This window comes from Haemaphysalis longicornis, unplaced genomic scaffold, assembly GCF_048455015.1.
Source record: "Haemaphysalis longicornis isolate Haplotype H1 unplaced genomic scaffold, Haemaphysalis longicornis Haplotype H1 scaffold_3, whole genome shotgun sequence".
Taxonomy (NCBI): domain Eukaryota; kingdom Metazoa; phylum Arthropoda; class Arachnida; order Ixodida; family Ixodidae; genus Haemaphysalis; species Haemaphysalis longicornis.
In genome coordinates, this window is record NW_027526335.1 from 41916679 (window position 1) to 41935937 (window position 19259).

General features: G+C 47.0%; 1 protein-coding gene across 3 annotated transcripts in view; it reads left to right on the forward strand.

Moving 5' to 3' along the window:
- The window catches only part of Swm (Zinc finger protein swm), a 73406-nt gene that overhangs the window by 9598 nt on the left and 44549 nt on the right, over positions 1–19259 (forward strand). For 2 of the 3 annotated variants that reach the window (XM_077702978.1, XM_077702979.1), the window contains exons 4-8: positions 822–928; positions 5291–5529; positions 7904–8143; positions 12151–12309; positions 13821–13898. In XM_077702978.1, coding sequence (XP_077559104.1) covers positions 822–928; positions 5291–5529; positions 7904–8143; positions 12151–12309; positions 13821–13898 — 823 coding nt within the window. The remainder of the gene's footprint in view (positions 1–821; positions 929–5290; positions 5530–7903; positions 8144–12150; positions 12310–13820; positions 13899–19259) is intronic. The other variant, XM_077702980.1, reaches the window with a different exon arrangement.

Here is a 19259-nt window from a genome sequence, read left to right on the forward strand (position 1 = left end):
TGCAGGAGGTGCATTACGAAGCTTTCTCCTTAAAAACGCCAATTTTCCTTGTGCCTAACAGTTGGTCATAACTGTCTTGGGAAACAGTTGGGATAACAGTTGGTCATAACTGTCTTGGGAAAATACTGTCAACATGTTGGCAGTAATGACTGATCCAGAGCTTTCATTATTGGTTCAGTTTGTTCCTCAGCTGGTTCTCGTCCACGGCTTTTTTTTTTTTTCTTCTAAATTCACCCTTCTGATGCTCACTGTCATGTGTACTGTTGCTAACGCACATTCAATTTCCCCCCTAGACTCGGCAATGCTTGCAGCGTGCATGGCCGTGGGAGGCAGAGTTACTCAATACATGCAGTTGCGAAACTCCGCTTCGTAATCTGGACGGCGCTAGCCCCCCTGCTTAGGGGAAGCTGAGGGGCAAGTCGACGCGCGCGGCACCTAGGAGACAAAAACTGAACTTACTAAACTATTATTACTGAATTTTTTTTTGTAAAATAAAGCTTGCTTTTTAAATTAGAATACATTAATTAGGTAAAATTTACCTGTGTTTTTGTGGCTTTTCTTTTTATGACTTACGGCAGAAGCCTTGCGCAAGCACTTAAGTACTACTTCAATGTTCTGCCGACAGATGACAGGCTAGTCAACTTGCCCCGTGCTCACCCCGGTGCAGGGGGGCAACCAAAAACCGGCTTTTGATACATGGGGCCTATGGGGAGTTTCGCAACTGGTAAATATCCAGTAACTCTGGTGGGAGGCACGTGGGCCTTGCCAAGGTGGGAGTCTGGCACAGCGGTGTAAACCAAGTGTTGTGGCTGTTGCTGCAGGTGCTTCCAATGGAGGAGGACAAGGACCAGACGAGAAGCAGTCACCGCAAGTCCAAAAGCCGGTCACGCAGTCCTGTGGGAGGCGGCAGGAGTCGGAACCGAAGTCGGTCAGTGAGCACAAAGGTCGCGGGATTCTTAGTTCAACCACGACTTGGTTGAAAGAAATGCAGTCTTTGCCCATTACCGTATTTGCGCGATTCTGGTGCGCACGCACTTTCGCTAAAAGTAGCCTTCAACTTTGTGTGCGTGTTACAATCGGGTGCAAACCTGAAATCAGCTCCATAACGTCCAGTGGTATCGCCATAGACACAAACTTATCCCAAAATCCAACTCAATCCAATCCAAGACAATCTGTGAAGGACACCCGAGCAAATTCTGGTGTACTTATCTTCCATTGGGCATACCTTATCCAGCTGTTGCAATTGTTTATTTTTAAGTATTTTTTAAATTAAATCTTTTTGAGATTTTCATGAGTAAACTTACTTGCGCGTTACAATCGGTGGCGCGTTAATCGTGCAACACGGTACCACGAACCCTCATAACCCATAAAAAGCGTCTGCTGTATCTGGACATGGTGGGGGAGGGGGAGGGGGTTATGCCGTATTTACTCGCATAATCCTCGCACTTTTTTTTTCGGAAAAGTCAATGCAAAATTAGGGGTGCGAGAATTGTGCGGGGAAAAAAAATCCGGTGCACAGTGTTGCCAATTGGCCTTATGCCAATCCCGCTAAATGTAGCGGTCGTTTTTTGTATATGTAAGCTCAGTGTTACCAACAGCAGCTATTTCTTTTTATTTCATTATTTACAACGTAAACAGTCTCTCGTCGATCAGCGATCATGAAATTGCCGCCTTTGCTTCCTGGCGCGCGCCCTATCTCGTCGTCGTGCGTGCCCTACCTACTTCAGTAACGCACGTTGAAGTCGGTGACGCCGAAGTGCCTGCCTGCGGCACGGTTGCCGTGTTCGATCGCGTACTCTTTCGCTTTCAATTTGAAAGCGGCAGTGTAGCTGGCGTTCTTCCCCATGGCGAAGCGGCACCAAGCACGAAACAAAGAGATCAAAAAGTTCTCAAAATGGCAGCGAGCTATCCACCACTGACGCGAGTGACTTACTGACTGCTGCCGCTCAACGACGGGACCACGGCGGCGACACGACGACACGACAGCAGGTTGCGCGAACACCGTCTAGTTGCGCGCACGCGAAACATGCGCGAAACTTGCTCAAGGACAGTGTGAGTAGCGTGTTGGGCGCCTGTTAGGGAGTAGCCATGCAGGTTGTTAGGGCGCCTGGATGGCCTTGGATACACAGCGCTCTCCGCCGAACGGAGAGACGCCGGGGGAGGGCGCGCGTTGGAGAGCGCGTGCACCATGCAGGTTTCGCGAGCAGGCAACTTTCGCCGCTGCAAAGTTGGGGGTGCGAGGATTATGCGAGGAACCAAAAAATCAAAGTTTTGGTGGCTCACATTAGGGGTGCGAGGATTACGCGAGTGCGAGGATTACGCGAGTAAATACAGTAGTTTCTATATGAGTGTAAAGTGGGAAATGCGACCAGCAGTGCATATAAATGTAGAAAAGGCATAGTATATGCAGTCCAATGTGTAGTGGTGCGCGCTGTGCAGAGCATTAGATAGTCAAGAATGTAATTACAGTCGAATCCCGCTACAACGAAACTGACGGGACGTGCAAAAAATTTCGTTGAAGCGAAAATTCGTTGAAGCGAAATCTGGCCCAGCACAGCACGGAAGGGCAATAAAAATAGCACGGTATATTTCCCAATCATTGGCAGCATAATACAATGTTTAGAAAAAAGAGTGACGCGCAGTAACGTCGTGTTTAGTCAGATAACAAACATACCAATTGTTATCTGTTTTTTTTTTACCAGCACCCGAAGAGCTGGTAAAAAAAACAGATAACGGTGTGGGCGCACTGTGTGGGCGCACCGCGCATGTTTTCGGTGAGACTAAGTGTCCTGAATGGATAAAAAGATACAGATAGCTGGCGCTATGCTTATTTTATTGCAAAATAATTGTTCACACCCAGCCCAAATCATCAAAAATTTCGTTGAAGCGAAAGCAAGCCAGACAAATCGTTCGTAGTGGCGAGGACTTCGTTGCATTGACTTCTATGGCTAGCTGACGGGGACTTGGAAATATTTCGTTGAAGCGGAAATTTCGTTGAAGTGGACTTCGTTGTAGCGGGGTTAGACTGTATAAGCAATTACTAACCAGCTGTGAAAATCATTCGTGTCCTGCCGAATTAGCCCAGGGCCCTTCAAACACTTTGTTGACGAGGTAGGTTTGCCCAAAACTGTTCATCAAACAATTCGGTTTGCTGCCTTACGTTCCCCAAGGCTGCTTGCACAAAGTTAATAAGCGCATTCTGGTCAGTAAAGCAGCTGATATGAAATAATCTGACAAAAAACAGCTGTGGAACTGAAAGTTAGACCATTTGGACTCTGCACGGCCAACAGCAAAGAACAGGAACCATCTCCCTGCTTGAGGCAATTCTTACCTCTTTAGAGGAATGGAGCTGGAACTATTTATGCGTGGAAATAATAAATGCTGAACTTCACTGAACCTGACCTCTTTATTACACAAAAATTGCGTGATGAGGGCAGACTCGATCTCTGGGTGTGAAAGCGCTGTTCTTCTATCTCACCGGAGTCACGTTTTTTGGCGGCATCCTTGTTTTTGGCATTCGGATTGACTGTCAGCTTGGATGGGCCTGTTCTCGAGGCAATGCCAGCTTGTCTCTTGCCATGTTCGACAGCGTTGATTATGCTTAGTTAATGCGACACTAAAATCAGCTACCCGGAGTTTTATTGCCAAAATAAACAAAAAAAGCACTATAGGATGCTAGCACCGCGGAAGTCCGCTATTGACATGCGCAATTGACATGGATTTGAGACAGTGCGCAGGCTGACAACTGTATTTAGCAGTTCAATACTCCCGCCATGCATCCTCTTGCAACACACCAATGCCGGACGGCGCGTCATGTGTCCGCTGCGCCCGCAAGGCCATTCCGACCTTTCTCTCACTGCGCACGGCATGGGGCACACAGCCGCGTTGTAAAGTTGTTGCGTCCTTTTATTTATTTATTTTTGCATCAGCCTTCTCTTTTATCGTGCTGCGCGCGATTCGAGTAGCATGAATGCGCCAGGCGGGAAGTGAAAGACTGACCTTAGACAGGAAGATGGTTATGATAAAAGCCGTCACATCGGGCACGAACTTAAGCGGGTACGCCGTCGTTCGCATCAGAAAGATGCACCAACGTCCGTTTATGAACTTCTTTGGAGCTAAGCTTGTTTGACATGCAAGTTACGTATTTTGAACTGCAATAAAGTAGGTAGGCAAATGTTCCTTTTTATCTCCGGAATGCGGTTACTTTGTTGTGTACCGCCCTGCGGCGCTATGTAGTTTCGCTTGCAATTTGTTTAGGGCAAGTACAGTGCCCAAATGCCCGCTACGGCTGTGACGAAATATTACTTATAACGAGCAAATTGCAGTGCCCCTTTAATTTCGTTATGACGAGTTTTAGCTGTATTTATATTGGCAAACCTGAATGTTCAAAGATAATAATACAGCCGCAAAAAGAGGAGCTGAAATTTTCAAGAAAAAGTCGATTTTTCTACCCGCATCTCCTCTTCAGAGCCTGTAGCTAACCCATATTTTATTGGTACTGGTGTGCACTGTAGCGATAAAATGGTTGCCTTTCAATTGGTAATAGTTGTCTGCGTGTAAACATCTTGAAAGGCAGACCACTTTAAAGGGGGGACACTGCTCTTGAAACAATCTTTCGATTTTCAAGTAAACTCTGTGAAACTTGTCAGTCTTGCTGCTTTTTCCCCACTGATTTCAAATATGCCATTATTTTTTTAGCAAGCCAAATAGTTACCAAAATAATTAGAAATATTTAGTCATTTTTGGAGGAACAATAGACAGAATAGTGCTAGTCACAGAACTGTAATCTTGATATTTTCCAGTACTGTGAACCCCGGTGTGTGCAATGGGTGAATCAGTTTTTTGATGCACTGCTTGTAACTCATTTCATAGCTCATTAAACTTTGGTGGCACCAGAGGCAAGGACCATTTTTAATGCCCATTTCAAACACCAAAGTTTAATGAGTTGTAAAATTAGTTCTCAGCAGTGCATCAAAAAACTGATTCACCCACTGCACACACCGGGGTTCATACATAGTTTTGAAAAATGTAAAGATTACAGTTTTATTACCAGCACTGTTTTGCCCATTGTTCCTCCAAAAGTGACCAATTATCTCTAATTATCTCTAATTGACTGACTCAAAAGATAGCGGCATATTTGAAATCAGTGGATAAGAAGTGGAAAGTCTGGGAAGTTACACAGAGTTTGCTTAAAAATTAAAAGAAGTAGCTGTAAGAGCCATGTCCTCCCCCGTTCATGCAATACAAGTGAATGGAAACCCATGCGGCTTGGAATGAACGCCTGCTGCAGGGAAGACGAACGTCGGTCCGCCAGGCGCTTCTCCAACGAGCGGCGGCGGCGCACGACGGAGCGGAGACGACACGAACCTGGGAGCAGACATAGAGGAGAGACGATGCGCAACCGTTGGGCCGGTGACGACCGAGGAGCCCGCTCTACCGGCGCTCGGGACCGGTCCCACAGTGGCCGTCGATCTCGCTCTGCATCGAGGTCCCGGTCACGGTCGCCCCGGTCACGAAACCGCTCTAGAGGTCGGTAGCTGTTCTCCTGTTGTGCTCGTTGTGAGCATTGTAAGTACAATGGCATTTGTTGGGTGTGATTTCCTATTCAGGGGGTAACATTGTGGAAGGTTAAAGTAGTCCCTCTTTTGGCATTCTGTCACAGTTTTCTTGCCTTTTAGTATTTCCACTATTACACAACTGCTGACATGTCGCACAGAACTCGAAAGTTTTGCAACATTTACCTTTTTTGGCTAAGGGAATAATTGTCTTCCAGGTTTATCTAATTGAGTGAGGGTAGTCGTTAAAGAAAGTGGCAGGCAACCTAATTTTTAAGCGAAGCTTCCTAAGACTCACCGATGGCGTTGGGTGTCGTGCCAAAAATGCACTGCAGGAAAGCCAACTTCACACAATGGGTTTCACAGGATGATGATAAGTGAAGGCACATCAGCGCCTCAAGAAAAAAACGCTTCCTGTGGTGCAGGAATCGTACCTGGTTTCGACTGTGACTCAGGTTGCATGGGTCAAAGCTTTGCATTTTAACCATCTGTCTCGTAAAAAAAAAGGGCTTTGATTTTTGGTAAACTCTCTGTTCCAAATGAAAGGGCGTCATTTAAAACACCTTGAACCGAAACGGTATTCCGGATATGGCCCTGGAGTGTTTAAAAGTGGAATTTTTACATCTACCAGCCTTCCCTATGCTGCCAAAATGAGTGCTGGCAACCATGATGATCTACAGTGCAGCAACGTACTTTTAACTGTACGTGAGACGAAAACAGGCATTTAGAAACGTGTCCCCACTAAAGAAATAATAAAATGCACTCTTTTCTTATTCCTTCATGCAGGTTTTGAAACACACTTTATAAGCAATCGAGCTGCTTGTATACATACGGTATTGGCATGTTTAGACATTACGTCACACTACCTTTCATATTTCATAAAATGTTGTGCCAAGTGAAAATTATTTCCAGCAATTTATTTATAAATTCCGTGTGGTTCCCCCCCCTCCCCCCCCCCCCCACTATATAAGATGCTGGCTTTCATGTAAGCTAGAAGACATGTTTTCCAGAAAAATGAATTGTCTGTCCCTTAAACAAAAATTAAACAAAGAAAATGCAGCAGAGTCCACTTGTAACGATATCGTTTATACAGTCGAACACGGATATATCGAACACGAGTATATCGAATTATTCTCTATATCGAACTCATGAATTATCCCCTTGAAAATTCTGTGTAAAAGTATAGGAATTCGTACGTTTATATCGAACGGTATTTTTCCCGACATTGGGTATATCGAACGCCGCGCGAGCTGGAAGGTGCTCTTCGGCGGTCGCTGCACCCCCGATTTACGCGGTCGCTTAGTGCCTTCGCCGAAACCCGACAGGGACAGAAGCCGGGGCCTCGGAGCGTCATGCTTGCCTTCTCATGGATAACTGCTCGGCCAACCAAACCACCTACGAGCTCGACAACATCGAGCTCAAGTTTCTGCCTCCGAACACAACAGCCAGGCTGCAGCCGCTCGACCGCTCAATTAAGTCGTTCAAGGTTGGGCACAGGAGGCGACTCCTCGATAGGCTTTTGATGAACCTCCGCGTTCCCACGGTGCCCACGCGGAGGTGCCCACGCGGAGGCAGGCCAGCGATTTCTTTTCACGCAAATAAAGCATCCTGTTGTGTCGTTAGTGCGGAATTAGTTGCCATTCTTGAATGCGCCGATCGGTAAGTGGTCGTCCGCCACAGGTGAGGTCTCAGAGCCCATATTTTTTGTATCGAATTTTTCATATATCGAACTATTTCGCGATCCCCTTGGAGTTCGATATATCCGTGTTCGACTGTAACAATATATCGAATATAACGATGAACTATGGCACTGTCCACTTTCGTATGCGTTCTATGGCATTATTAACCGCTTATAAGGGCACATGGGTCTTTGATCAAAAACAATTTTTACAGTTATGATGATAAAAGTTGGATGCCATGTGTAGTTCTTCATTCTGATTGTAGCTATCAAATTTGTTTTTGTGTAAAACGACTTCATTCAAATTTATTTGGATTTTTATATTTGATTTCTTGCAGCATTTGTAAAAATACTGCTGGAGTGATGCAGCTGAACAAGGTGCCAGTGAACTGTGCACAAATCAAGGAGTGCAATAACACTAACAGTATCATTATATCTGCTCTGTAGCAGAAGTTTGGGCATTAAAAGGCAAAACCAGTTTTTGTGGTCCCCACCTTCCAAGCCCAAACTTGAAATGGCGCCTCAGCCAAAAGTTGCCCGAAAGGCAGGCCTTTAACCGTGGCTTAACTCTATCGATGTATTGCTTAGGGTGTTTGTGCCTTTATCTTGCGGAACGAAGTATAGTAGTCAACAGTAGCTGAGGAGGTGTGCCGTCGGGGTGCCTGCCCAGATGGAGGTCAGCGCTCGGAAGGGCGGTCTTCGGGTGCGCACGGCTCGGGGACCGGCTCGGAAGCACGCCCCCCCGACACGTCTCACGGCGACACCGACTACCGGCCAGGCCAGCCACCTCTGTCCACAGCGACTACGACGACGACAGTGCCCACAACGGCGGCAGTGACCTCCGACAATGGGGCAACATCTGGCACTACCTTCCACCCCAAGGCGTCCAAGCGCTGCAGAGACTATGACGGTCAGTGGGCCCCGCTGCAGCAGATGGCACGCTCCTCCTCTTCCTCGTTCCCCCCCCCCCCCCCCCCCCCCCCCCCTCTCCCTCTCTCTCTCTCTCTCTCTCTCTCTCTCTCTCTCTCTCTCTCTCTCTCTCTCTCTCTCTCTCTCTCTCTCTCTCTCTCTCTCTCTCTCTCTCTCTCTCTCTCTCTCTCTCTCTCTCTCTCTCTCTGTAGTTCACCGCAGTTTGCAGTACTCCTGAAAAAATGAAAAAAAAGAAAAGGAAGGCTAGTCTGCTGCACGCAGTCATTGGTGTTCTTGCTTTGATTTTTTAACTTTCTTTTATCTCTGTATCATGTGTGCTAGTGTCTGGTGTCTTGCAGCACAGGGTGCATTTCGTTACGAGCAAGTTGCACATTCTAGCATGCTGTGTGTGTGTGCTCGTGTACATGGTGAAAATTTTTGTGTCCATGGTTTGGCCGGATTGGCATGAGGTGCAGCTGCAACACACGATTGAACGGGGCATGGTGCACTAACCTCACTATGTGATCGCTTTCTAAGAAAGCCTCATTTTTTTGTGCGCTGTAGCACCATCATCTTTGCCAACTTCACTAGTTTTGCTCCCACCTTCCAAATTCAGTGCAAGGAGGGGAAGGAGCAAGAATCCACGCTATAAACAAAACATGCGCAAATCTAACCACATCGCAGCCTACGTCTCAAGTCATTCTTTGTTTATCGTCACTCAAATGCGCGGCACTTAACTCTTTCGTTACGGCGGAAAAACGGCCGATTTTGAGTGCTTCCACAAAACAATTTTTTTCTCTTGAGCTAGCATTTAGCATTGCTATGCCTGTTATTGTAGCTTATAGATTGCTCTTACCAACACATGCAAGCAGTTTTGTGAAAGGTACAATTACTTACAGTTTATTAAAATATTCAAAAAAAATTCACAAAAAAGTATACACGCAACGTATATAGGCGATTGTAATGAGCCTTAAAGTTATTTTAGGAATTCTAAGATATACGAATTGTTCCTACATTTCTTGGGTATGATTCAATAGATATATCAACGCTGTACACCAAGTTTTGTATTTTTGTGGGCCCGTCAAACTAGTGGAATTGACGGCTGTGCCACTCCTCGAAGCCACTCGAGTGTAAGTCGGTCATGCATCCAAGCACACTTTTTTGTGTTCTGACACAAAATCCTTTTCACTTTAGTGGAAAAAAAACTAGAAAAAAAATCCAGCGCTCTTGAGAAGTGTCGCGCATCGCTCCGTAGCGGTAATATGACACGAGTGCCAGGTTATCATGAAGGTAATAAAGCAATATGACGCGGCGCATTTGGCAAAATATCTCTACCGTACGTTGGCCAGACCCTACACATCAGTGTAAAGCCACAGTCGTCAGATAGGAAGCCCGTTTTGTTTATAAATACAGCGGGGCGCCGTTTTCACACAACTCGCCACTACCGTGGGTTCAAATTTCACTCTTGGCGCGACCTCTGCACACGAAATATCAACAAAACATACTAAAATCGAAAAATGAGTTGTCAATAAATACGCCAGATGGCGCTAGTTGTCCGACAGGCGCCGTTTTTAGCTTTCGCTTGACGTTTGAAATCATCGGGACTCCGTGTCCGATGGATACCATTTTCACGCAACTCACCACTATCGCGGGTTCAAATTTCACTCTTGGCGCAGTCTCTGCACACGAAATATCAACAAAACATAAAAAAAATCGAAAAATGAGTTGTCAATAAATATACCAGATGGCGCTACAGTCTAATCCCGCTACAACGAAGTCCGCTTCAACGAAATATTTCCAATTCCCCGTCAGCTAGCCATAGAAGTCAATGCAACAAAGTCCTCGCCCCAACGAACCATTTGTCTGGCTTGCTTTCGCTTCAACGAAATTTTCGATGAATTGGGCTGGGTTTGAACAATTATTTAACAATAAAATAAGCATAGCGCCAGCTATCTGTAACTTTTTAAACATTCAGGACGCTTAGTTTCACTGAAAACATGCGCGGTGCGCCCACACCGCCACCCAAAACAAAACAAAACAAACTCATAGGCGACTCCATTGTTTGATGGGGATAACGATGTGGCTGGCCGTCTTTACATGAGGCACAGGCCCGGTTCGCCAAGCCGGAGCTACAGCCAATCTGTATCCAATTGAAATCGCACGAATGTGCTCCGCTGCTGGCGCGGCGCCGTCATGTATGCGTTGTGACTCGTGAGCAGCTGTCCTTGCCGTTTTCCTTCTACCATTCTTCATAGCCAAGAGCAAAAATCATGTTTGCGTGTTTGGTCTTGAAGCCAAGTCATCCTATCATAGTCGCGAGCGCGCGGTCATGTTTAATGCAAGCGCGCGCGTCTTGCCTGCCAAGGTCAGTAGCTGCCGTGCCCTGTCAGAGGATAAGATAACGGCACTGCTCCTGCCACAAGGGAGAGGGGGGCCTAGCAGCTATCTGCAAGTAATCAGCTCGGTGGGCACGCCTTGTTGTGCAGCAATACGTTTTGCGCCTGCATTTCTTCACCCTCCCCTCCGTAACGCGTTCTTTGTGTGCAGTGAACACAGATAACCATTGGTATGTTTGTTATCCGAATAAATATGACGTTATTGCGCGTCACTCCTTTTTCTAAACATTTTTTTTTTCTTTTTTTGCTGTCAATGATGCGGAAACATACGGGGCTATTTTTCGGGCCTTTCCGTGGTGTGTTGGGGCGGATTTCGCCTCAGCGAATTTTCGCTTCAACGAAATTTTTTGCGCGTCCCGTCAATTTCATTGTAGCGGGATTTGACTGTAGTTGTCCGAAAGGCGCCGTTTTTAGCTTTCGTGGCATGTTTGAAATCATCGGACACCGGCGTCCGATCGCCTATGGCGCCATACTGAAAGAGTTAAAAACAGAGGTGTGGTCTTTATTTCGTTTTTCTTCCTTTCTTTTTTTTTTTTTTTTCTTCATATCAGTCTCTGCTGCAGGGTCTTACACACGGTGCTCGCGGCTTTAACTTCTGTAGTGTTTGTGTTTTGATGGAGCACGTCTGCGTTTCTTAGTGTCTATGAACAGATGCGGCCGAACAACGTGATCAGAATGCAAGCAAGATTTTTTTTTTTTTTTCTCTCTCTCTCTCTCTCTCTTCCGTCCCATCTTGCATTCGTGATGCTGCAGGTGGTTGTTTATCAGCACAATGTACAGGTAGTAGAAACCTCTGGCGTCGCTGCTCGCTATCTACACTTTGTTCTAATAGAAACAACTTGCCACGTGTTGGGGGAAGGAGGGGGGAGGGGTGGGCTCAATATTTTCTGGGGTGTGTCAAGCAAGGGCAGTTGTGGTTGTCACGTGGATGCAGACGGAACATGCGAACTGAAGAGTGCATATTTTTTTCCTTTTGTGTGACAAAGTTGGAGGAGAGCAGAGCACTGCGTTACATGACTGATCTGACTTCTTTTTTTCTTTCTTTCTTGCGGTCGATCAGCGGACCCACCACAAAACCTCACTATAAACAGTATTGTGCTTTGGCCAACCACGTTTTAAGCGGTGTGCTTACGCATTGACTTCTATGGGAGGCAAACCGGTGGTCACAAAAAGCCCACGTGATATCCAGTCCTGCACTGTAAGCGGTTACGTTATAAATGGTCTGCACTGTGGTTCGATATGCAGGGTAATTTGATGTGAACTGGTTCGATATAGCCGGGTTTGAGTGTATATTGCACGCAGCTTCTAGCTTAAATGGAAGGGGTTCCCTTGCACTAGCATAGTCCCTTTTGCGTAAGTGTGCGCAATGAGTGAAAAGCACCAAAACGTAGAGCACTATACCAAAAGGTACCAAAGCAGCGTACCAAAACGTAGAGCTGCTTGTCAAGCCCTGTCTACCATGACAAACACTGTCAGGGTTGCTGCTGTGCTTCCCAAATTCAAAATCTCTCAATCACTGTGCTTGATTTTTTTCCGTTAAGAAAAGAAGGGGGAAAGTGAAGTGGCTGGAACAGACGCGTGACCCCTGCCCACTGTGCGGCAATGTTTGCAGAGCGTGGATACTGCATGAGGGGCGACTACTGCCCCTTTGACCACGGCAACGACCCGCTCATTGTGGAGGACGTCTCAGTCCTGGGCTTCGGCCTCTCGGGTCCGCCCCCACCCCCACCGCCCAACTCTGCCCTGCCACCACAGCCAGCACTGCCCCAAGGTGAGCAGGCCCCGAAAGGCAGCGGCGGCTGAGCTCGACTGTGTGCGGAAGTTTGCCCAGGCTTCAACTGTCTGGGCAAAGGGAGAAAGTGGTCGTCGAGAGTGTTCAGCTGAGGGTGCCACCCAAATTGAAAATGAGAATGTCTGCGCTGCGCCCTATTGTAAAGCAGCATTTTTTTTTTTTTATGATGAAGAGAACCAGTCGGTCAGGCTTAAACCTCAACTGGCAAGGGGCTGGGATAATTGCAGGCTGCATTCAAAAATTTTTTCGGCGGTGTCTTGCGCAAGGTAGCCTCATTTTTTTTTGAAGGCCAGAACTTCCTGAAGTAGGCTGCCCGCATTGTTTTGCATGCGAAGAAAGAGTACAACTGTGGCCACACTTGGTTGCAGCCCATGATGTCGGTTTTAGCTTAGCCCTCGAAGTTGAAAAGAGAAAAATACCCAGTTGGCGGAGTGTGGCTGGCCGTAAAAGTTGATCGGGGTCCTTGACCATGAAAGTAAACCTCATTATAATATGGGGAGAAAACGGAATAAGGCCTCAACCTCACTGGAACAGCCAGTGTCACCTGTGAGCCATCATATAAAAGGGATGCATATGCATCGTTTGGCGGACTTTAAAGCTGGAACCAAATTTGGGTGGTAAGGGTAGTTAACCGAGTAATTAAACCAGGATTTTGGTTAGATCGTGCCAAATTGTTGCAGAATACGGGACCTTACATAGGTGGGGGCTTTAAAGTCGAGGTTTCGCCGTAGCAGCCCACGTGTCTGAAGATTTATGGGTTGAGATATCTCATTGGCACATTTGCAATTGCTGACGTCGATACAAATAAATCTGTGGGCTTTTGTTACACTGGCCACATTGAAACAACAGCTCAAGGAGGGTACCTGGGCCAGGACATTTTTTGGGCCCCAGATTAATTCCCTGCTCTCGCCTCGGATCAATTGTACTGCTTGTTGGCTCTTTGTGATGGCAGGTGAAGTGCCTAAGTCTTGCATTCCTTCATCGTGTGTTTGTCATTCTGCCATGATCAGAGGGCCGCCAGGAAAAGAAACGTTTGGGGCGCCCAAAGATGTTCAGGCTGGGCCAGTGCCTGACATGCAGGTTCTGTGGACATTTAGGGTTAGGTAACCCTCGATCAACTTTCGGCCACTGGGATTTCATTGGTGTAAGATTTACAATGGCCTCAGTGTTATAGATTGGTGTTATGGCTCAACTTCTTGAAGAGGCCAGTTTCAGAGAATAAGTTGAAGAGCAGCAGCACAACCATTGTCATTGTCTCACCGAGAACGTAAAAGCACTCATCACTTGCTCTGCTGTCTTTGGTGTGTGATTACTTATGTGTGGGTGCCAAAGCGGTGTTCTCTCTCTCTCTCTCTCTCTCTCTGGGGTGGTGGTGGTGGTGGTGGGTCTTTTTCACCGCCTCTTGCTCCCTTTTCTCGTCTGCTCCTCCTCCTCTCTCCCTCACACCCCTCCTCCCTCTCCCCTCCCTCCTTCCCCCCCTGGCTGCTCAGGTGTTCCGTCACTGGCCCAGCTGCAGCAGGTTCTGCCACCCCTTGTGGGCAGCCAGGAGCCCCTGCCACCAGCAGCCGGTCAGTGCTCTGATGTCGCAAGCCGTGGCGGCTTCCTGCCCCCCCCCTGCTTTCCCCGCCCTGCACCTACTCTCCCCCTCTTCCTTTTCCCTGCCCGTGCGGCCACACGCTGCTTCCAGCGCTCAGAGCTGCTCCTCCTCCCTCCGGGCTGCTCGGCGGCGGGGCCGCCCCAGCGGGCTAGTGCCATGCTGGCTTTTGTGGCGGTCATTTACTCCGCTGCCGGTAGGCACTGGTCTCCTCCTGCCTGGGGAGCCTGACTCCCTTTCTTTCTCTCTTTCGCGCTCTTCGCTTTTCTAGCGCACTTTACGTGTGGGAGCATTTATTTATCTCCATCAAGTTGACTTTGTTTTTGTTAGATTTTAGTGTAAACGCTTGCCTTATCGCCTCACCACGGCCTGTTTTGCACAAATGGGTCGAAGCCTCATTTATGAAGCCTGCCCTGTTTTACCATTTAACTAACTTGCGCAAAAGGTCAATGCGCAGCAAGGGGAGTGGGTGGCCATGGCACAATGTTAGGCCTAACGTCCCACTTTCAGCTCAGATGTTTTCAAACGGTACCCGCAGCTCGACGTACAATGAGTATGACATTGCTTGGCGATTTGCAGGGCTTCACCCTCAGCGGTCCGTTGTTGGGCTAATCCCGACATGGGTGTTCTAGGTAAAATTTCGCCATTTTTCTCGCTGCCGTGTGCCCGCATCCTTTGCATACATGATGCGCCATCTCTTGAGCAATAAATGAACTTTTTTGAAGTTTTCTGTTTGCACTAAGTTGCAGCACAATCTTCAGCACGTTTTTTCTGGATTCCAGAGTGTTTTCATTTGCGCGCTGTTGCTTTCTTATTGTGTGCACTCTATGTTGGTGCACTTAGCGAAAGTGATAGCGACTTCAATGAGGGATGGAACGGCATGCCTTTGTCAGTTGGTGATGACCGTGACTCGACGGAAGCAAGTGACAAAGACCACGACGACAGTGGAGACAGCACCATGCGGTTCATTACTCTGTGAGCTATGCATTTTGTCGAAAGACAATGACAAGGTGGTGAAATCTTATTCTCTGATGTCTAGAGGTTTCCAGTGTAGATAGTTCTATTTAGAGGCGCATACAGCTGCAGAGTCATGGCGAAAAAGAGTATGGAAACCTGTAGTACCCCCACAATTGCATCCAAGAGCTGGAGGGCGATCTGAGGGCTTGAGCCAAAAATTGGGGCCTGTGTTCACGTATGGAGTGCGAGTAAAGGCTTGATAAGACAAGCCATTTCATCTACAAGCTCCCAGGCCGAAGAAACAAGGGCTGTGCTGTTTGTAGTGACAGAAAAACAAAAGGAGGCAGGCAGGAAACTCTTGTTGTTTTGCAAAAGCTGCAGTAAAAACCCTGGCCTGCACCCAGGACGATGCTTCGAGCGGTTTCACACGCTACTCAAATACTGGTAAAAGAGTTTCAAGCAGAATGCAAACAAAAAAAAAAATAATAATATCCTGTGATTTTTTTTTTTTTTTTCCACTGTGTGCTTTTCTTCACAGCGCCAGAAACTGGCAAAATAGCTGTGGACCAGAACGGGCGGAAATTCGGTAAAATATTAGAACTGCAAAGGTTTAACTGGAAGTTTATTTGATGTTAAGCCTAAATGGGGGACAGGACACCTTATGTCCCATATGCTTAGGCTTAAAGGGGTCGTGTAGAGAAAATGTGTTTGCCTTTTCTTGATTTTATCTGATCGAGCAACCTTCTAAGAACATAAATCCAAAATAGTTTCATAATTCATAGTGTCTGTAGTTTTGGAAACGCCTTTGAAATGCTTGGTGCATTGGAATGAAATGCTTGGTGCATTGGAAGCAACCATGTTATATCGTCGGTCAGCAGCGCAACTGTAGTTCATACCAAAAGCTGCATGCAACACTGTGGAGGCTACATTGTTTTCAATAATGCGCCCTCTGAGGGTGCCTAACTCACCGCAAAGAAAAGCGAGAATAGGCGCGGGGGCCTTGCGGTTTTGCCTGCCGAGAGGGGAGACTGAAACGTCTTTTCAAAACCCCCTTCATGGTAAATTAGGCGCCCTTGGTGGACGCTCCATTGACAACAAAGTAGCCTTTACAGGGCTGCATGCAGCTTGTGGTACGAACTATAGCACTTACATCATTTTAAGAACATTCGAGAGTTAAACACTCTTTGTGTGCATTATTTTCTAAAGCTGTAAACTCGATATTCTAAAACTAATGCATCCTTTGTTGGTTGCTATAAAAGTTTTCTATCCAAGGAACCAGTGGCGCGCCCGCCTCAATTGTCTGGCAAACATTGTAACAGAACTCTGACCTGCTGGCTGTTTGTAAAACTTTGTACAGAGTTTCCGTGCTGAAGTTACGTTGTTTGTACGAATTCTCTTTGCAGTCTTACCTTTCTCGTATTAAACGGCACAAAGCCGCTTAATCCAAATTTTAAAAATAATATAAAAAAAAAAGGAGCGGCCCCGGGTGTGATTCAAACTTGTGGCTGTCGGTCTGACTTGCACTGAAGTAGGACACTTTACCTAGTCGGCCAAAGATTTAAAGAGCGTGCGCGAATGAGAACTGCGGTATAAAAGCTGCTCTGTGTTTGTAGCCCAGCACTCCAGTTTATTTTTGCAAATTCTAGTCTACCCAGAGCTTTAACCGCCAACTAGTTGTTGAATGCTTCGAGTAGGCCATTGATCGTTTACAGTGCAGTGTAGTGCGGTGCAGTGTTTCCAATTGGTGAAACAACGTTAACAGCATTGTTTACTGAAGGAAAGCAATCGAACTGCATGTTGGGGGTACTCTGCGACGCGCCGTGTCACTGCTTCTCGCTCGTTATTTTTATGCCTGAATGGTAAAAGACAGGTTGGTTTTAATTTACAACCTCTCGAAGTTTCTTCGATAAACGTGTACATGCAGTAAATTCCCATTTTAGGCTTTTAATTATCCTCTCGATCGTCAGGTCACTAGAAGCTATTTGAGACAGACGTTGGCAAGCTTGAGCAATACCGGCTAGCAGAAAACATTTTAGACTCGTGCAAAACAGTGCAAACAGTTTACAAATACCCTGTTTACTTTAAAAAGCGAAGTTACTCCTGCCTGCGCCACTCGCACGCCTTGTTGTCTGGGAGTTTAGCCGTGTTGATCAGTCGTATCAGAGATCAGACATCGCCCGGGCAGTTGCGGGTGAATTTTATCTTGGCGCCAATGTTTTAGCTGTATCTGACCCTTTGCGAGCTCTATGCTGACATGTTGTGCAGACAAGGGTGAGCTATAATTGGTTTCTTAACACGGCGTCATTTCACGACTAGAAGCCTTGATGAAACCATAACTGCATTTTTTACCTGTTTGCCGATATTGTGAAGCAAACTGTCTATGCATAGTTTGTTTATCAAGGTTCCACAGTTCCAAATACTCGCACAACACAATTTTTTTCTAAATCTCTTCAGGACCCCTTTAATTCTTTGTAGTCCAAAACTTTTACCCACTTTCCAGCCGTTTTGGTCCGCGGCTATTTTGCCAGTTTCTGGCGCCACGAAGAAAACCATGAACTGTGGTGCAAAAAAAACTCTCTATATGTTTATTTTTTCCTTTGCATTCTGCCTGCAACTCTCCTTTACCAATATTTGAACAGCGTGCAAAACCACTCAAAGCATTGTCCTTGGTGCAGGACAGAGTTTTTACTGCAGGTTTCGCGCAAAAGTTTCTCTTATGCTTTTTTTTTTTTTTTTTCCTGCAAACAGCAGAGTCCTTGTTGCTTCGGCCTGGGAGCTTGTAGATGAAATTGCTTGTCAGTCTAGTTTTCACTCGGAAGTCCATGCGTGCAGGCGGGCTCCACTTTTTGGCTCGAGCCCTCCGATCACCCACAGGATTTGGATGAGGTTGCAGTGGTACTGCAGGTTTCGCTGCCCTTTCTCGCCATGATTCTGCCGCTGTGTGCACCTCCAAATAAAAATATTGGCAACAGAAGCCTCTAGATGCCAGGAAAAAAAGCTTTCGCTGCCTTTTCATTGCTTTTCGACAAAATGCGTAGCTCACAGAGTAATGATCCGCACGGTGCTGTCTCCACCGACATCGAGGCCTTCGTCACTTGCTTTTGTCAAATCGCTGTTACACTAACTGATGGAGGCGTGCAGTTCTCTCCTTCACTTAATTTATCAGCACTTTTGCTAAATTGGCACGCGATAAGAAACCGGCCATGCTTCTCAGTGAACAGCGCGCACGTGAAAACGCTCTGGAATCCAGGAATCCCGTGCTAAACATTGGGCTGCACCCTAGTGCAAAAAGAAGGAAACTTCAACAAACAAGGTTCACTTATCCCTCAAGAGATGGCGCATCATGTATACAAAGAATGCGGGTGCATCGTAGTCGCAATAACCGCTAAATTTAACCTTGAACACCCATGTCTAGCCTAGCCCGACAGCTGACTGCTGTGTCTGTATTGCATTGCAAAGGGTCAAGAAAAACTGGTACTGACGAGAAAAAGTACATTGTGTGTCAAACTGTGGGTACCAGTTGACGTTTCAAGACCTCAAAGTGAAATGTTAGACCCAAGCTCTGTGCCGTACTTGACCTTTGCTGCTGTTATTCTGGTGCAGTGGTTTAGACAGCGCTTTGTAAGCAGGGATGTGTGCTGCTTTGACACGATATTCCGTGATTTTGCGCAGCTAAGCCATTAGTCATTTTTGTGTCCTCACTGTTGTGATGTGCTGCATGGCGGCTCCACTCTGCATCCCCCAATGGTGATGTCCTTGTATCCCAGTGGCCCTCCCCAAAAGAGCTTGTGCATGCGTTGAAGGGCTGGAGCAGACTCGAGAAAACCCTCTGTGGCACAGTGCTTGCCTTAAAGGCCAGCTGTATTGTGCTGCTGAGCACGAGGATGTGGGTTCGATTCTCAGCCGCAGCGGCTGCTTTTCTGATGGAGGCGAAAAGCAAAAAAGCCCGTGTGTACGAGATTTCGGCGCACGTTAAAGATCTCCAGGTGGTCAAAATTAACCCGGAGCCCTTCACTACGGCGCGCCTCATCGCCTGCGCTGCGTCAGCACGTTGAACCCTACAAGCAATTGATTTGATTGATTGTGGGGGTTTAACGTGCCGACGCAATGCAGGCGATGAGGCGCGCCGTAGTGGAGGGCTCCGGGTTAATTTTGACCACCTGGGGATCTTTAACGTGCGCCGAAATCTCGCACACACGGGCGTTTTTGCTTTTCGCCTCCATCAGAAAAGCGGCCACCGCGGCCGGGAATCGAACCCGCGACCTCGTGCTCAGCAGCGCAACGCCTTAGCCACTGAGCCACCGCGGCGGGTGGAACCCTACAAGCAATCGATCAGTCAAAGGCCAACTGCACTCATATTTCACCTTGACCAAATTTA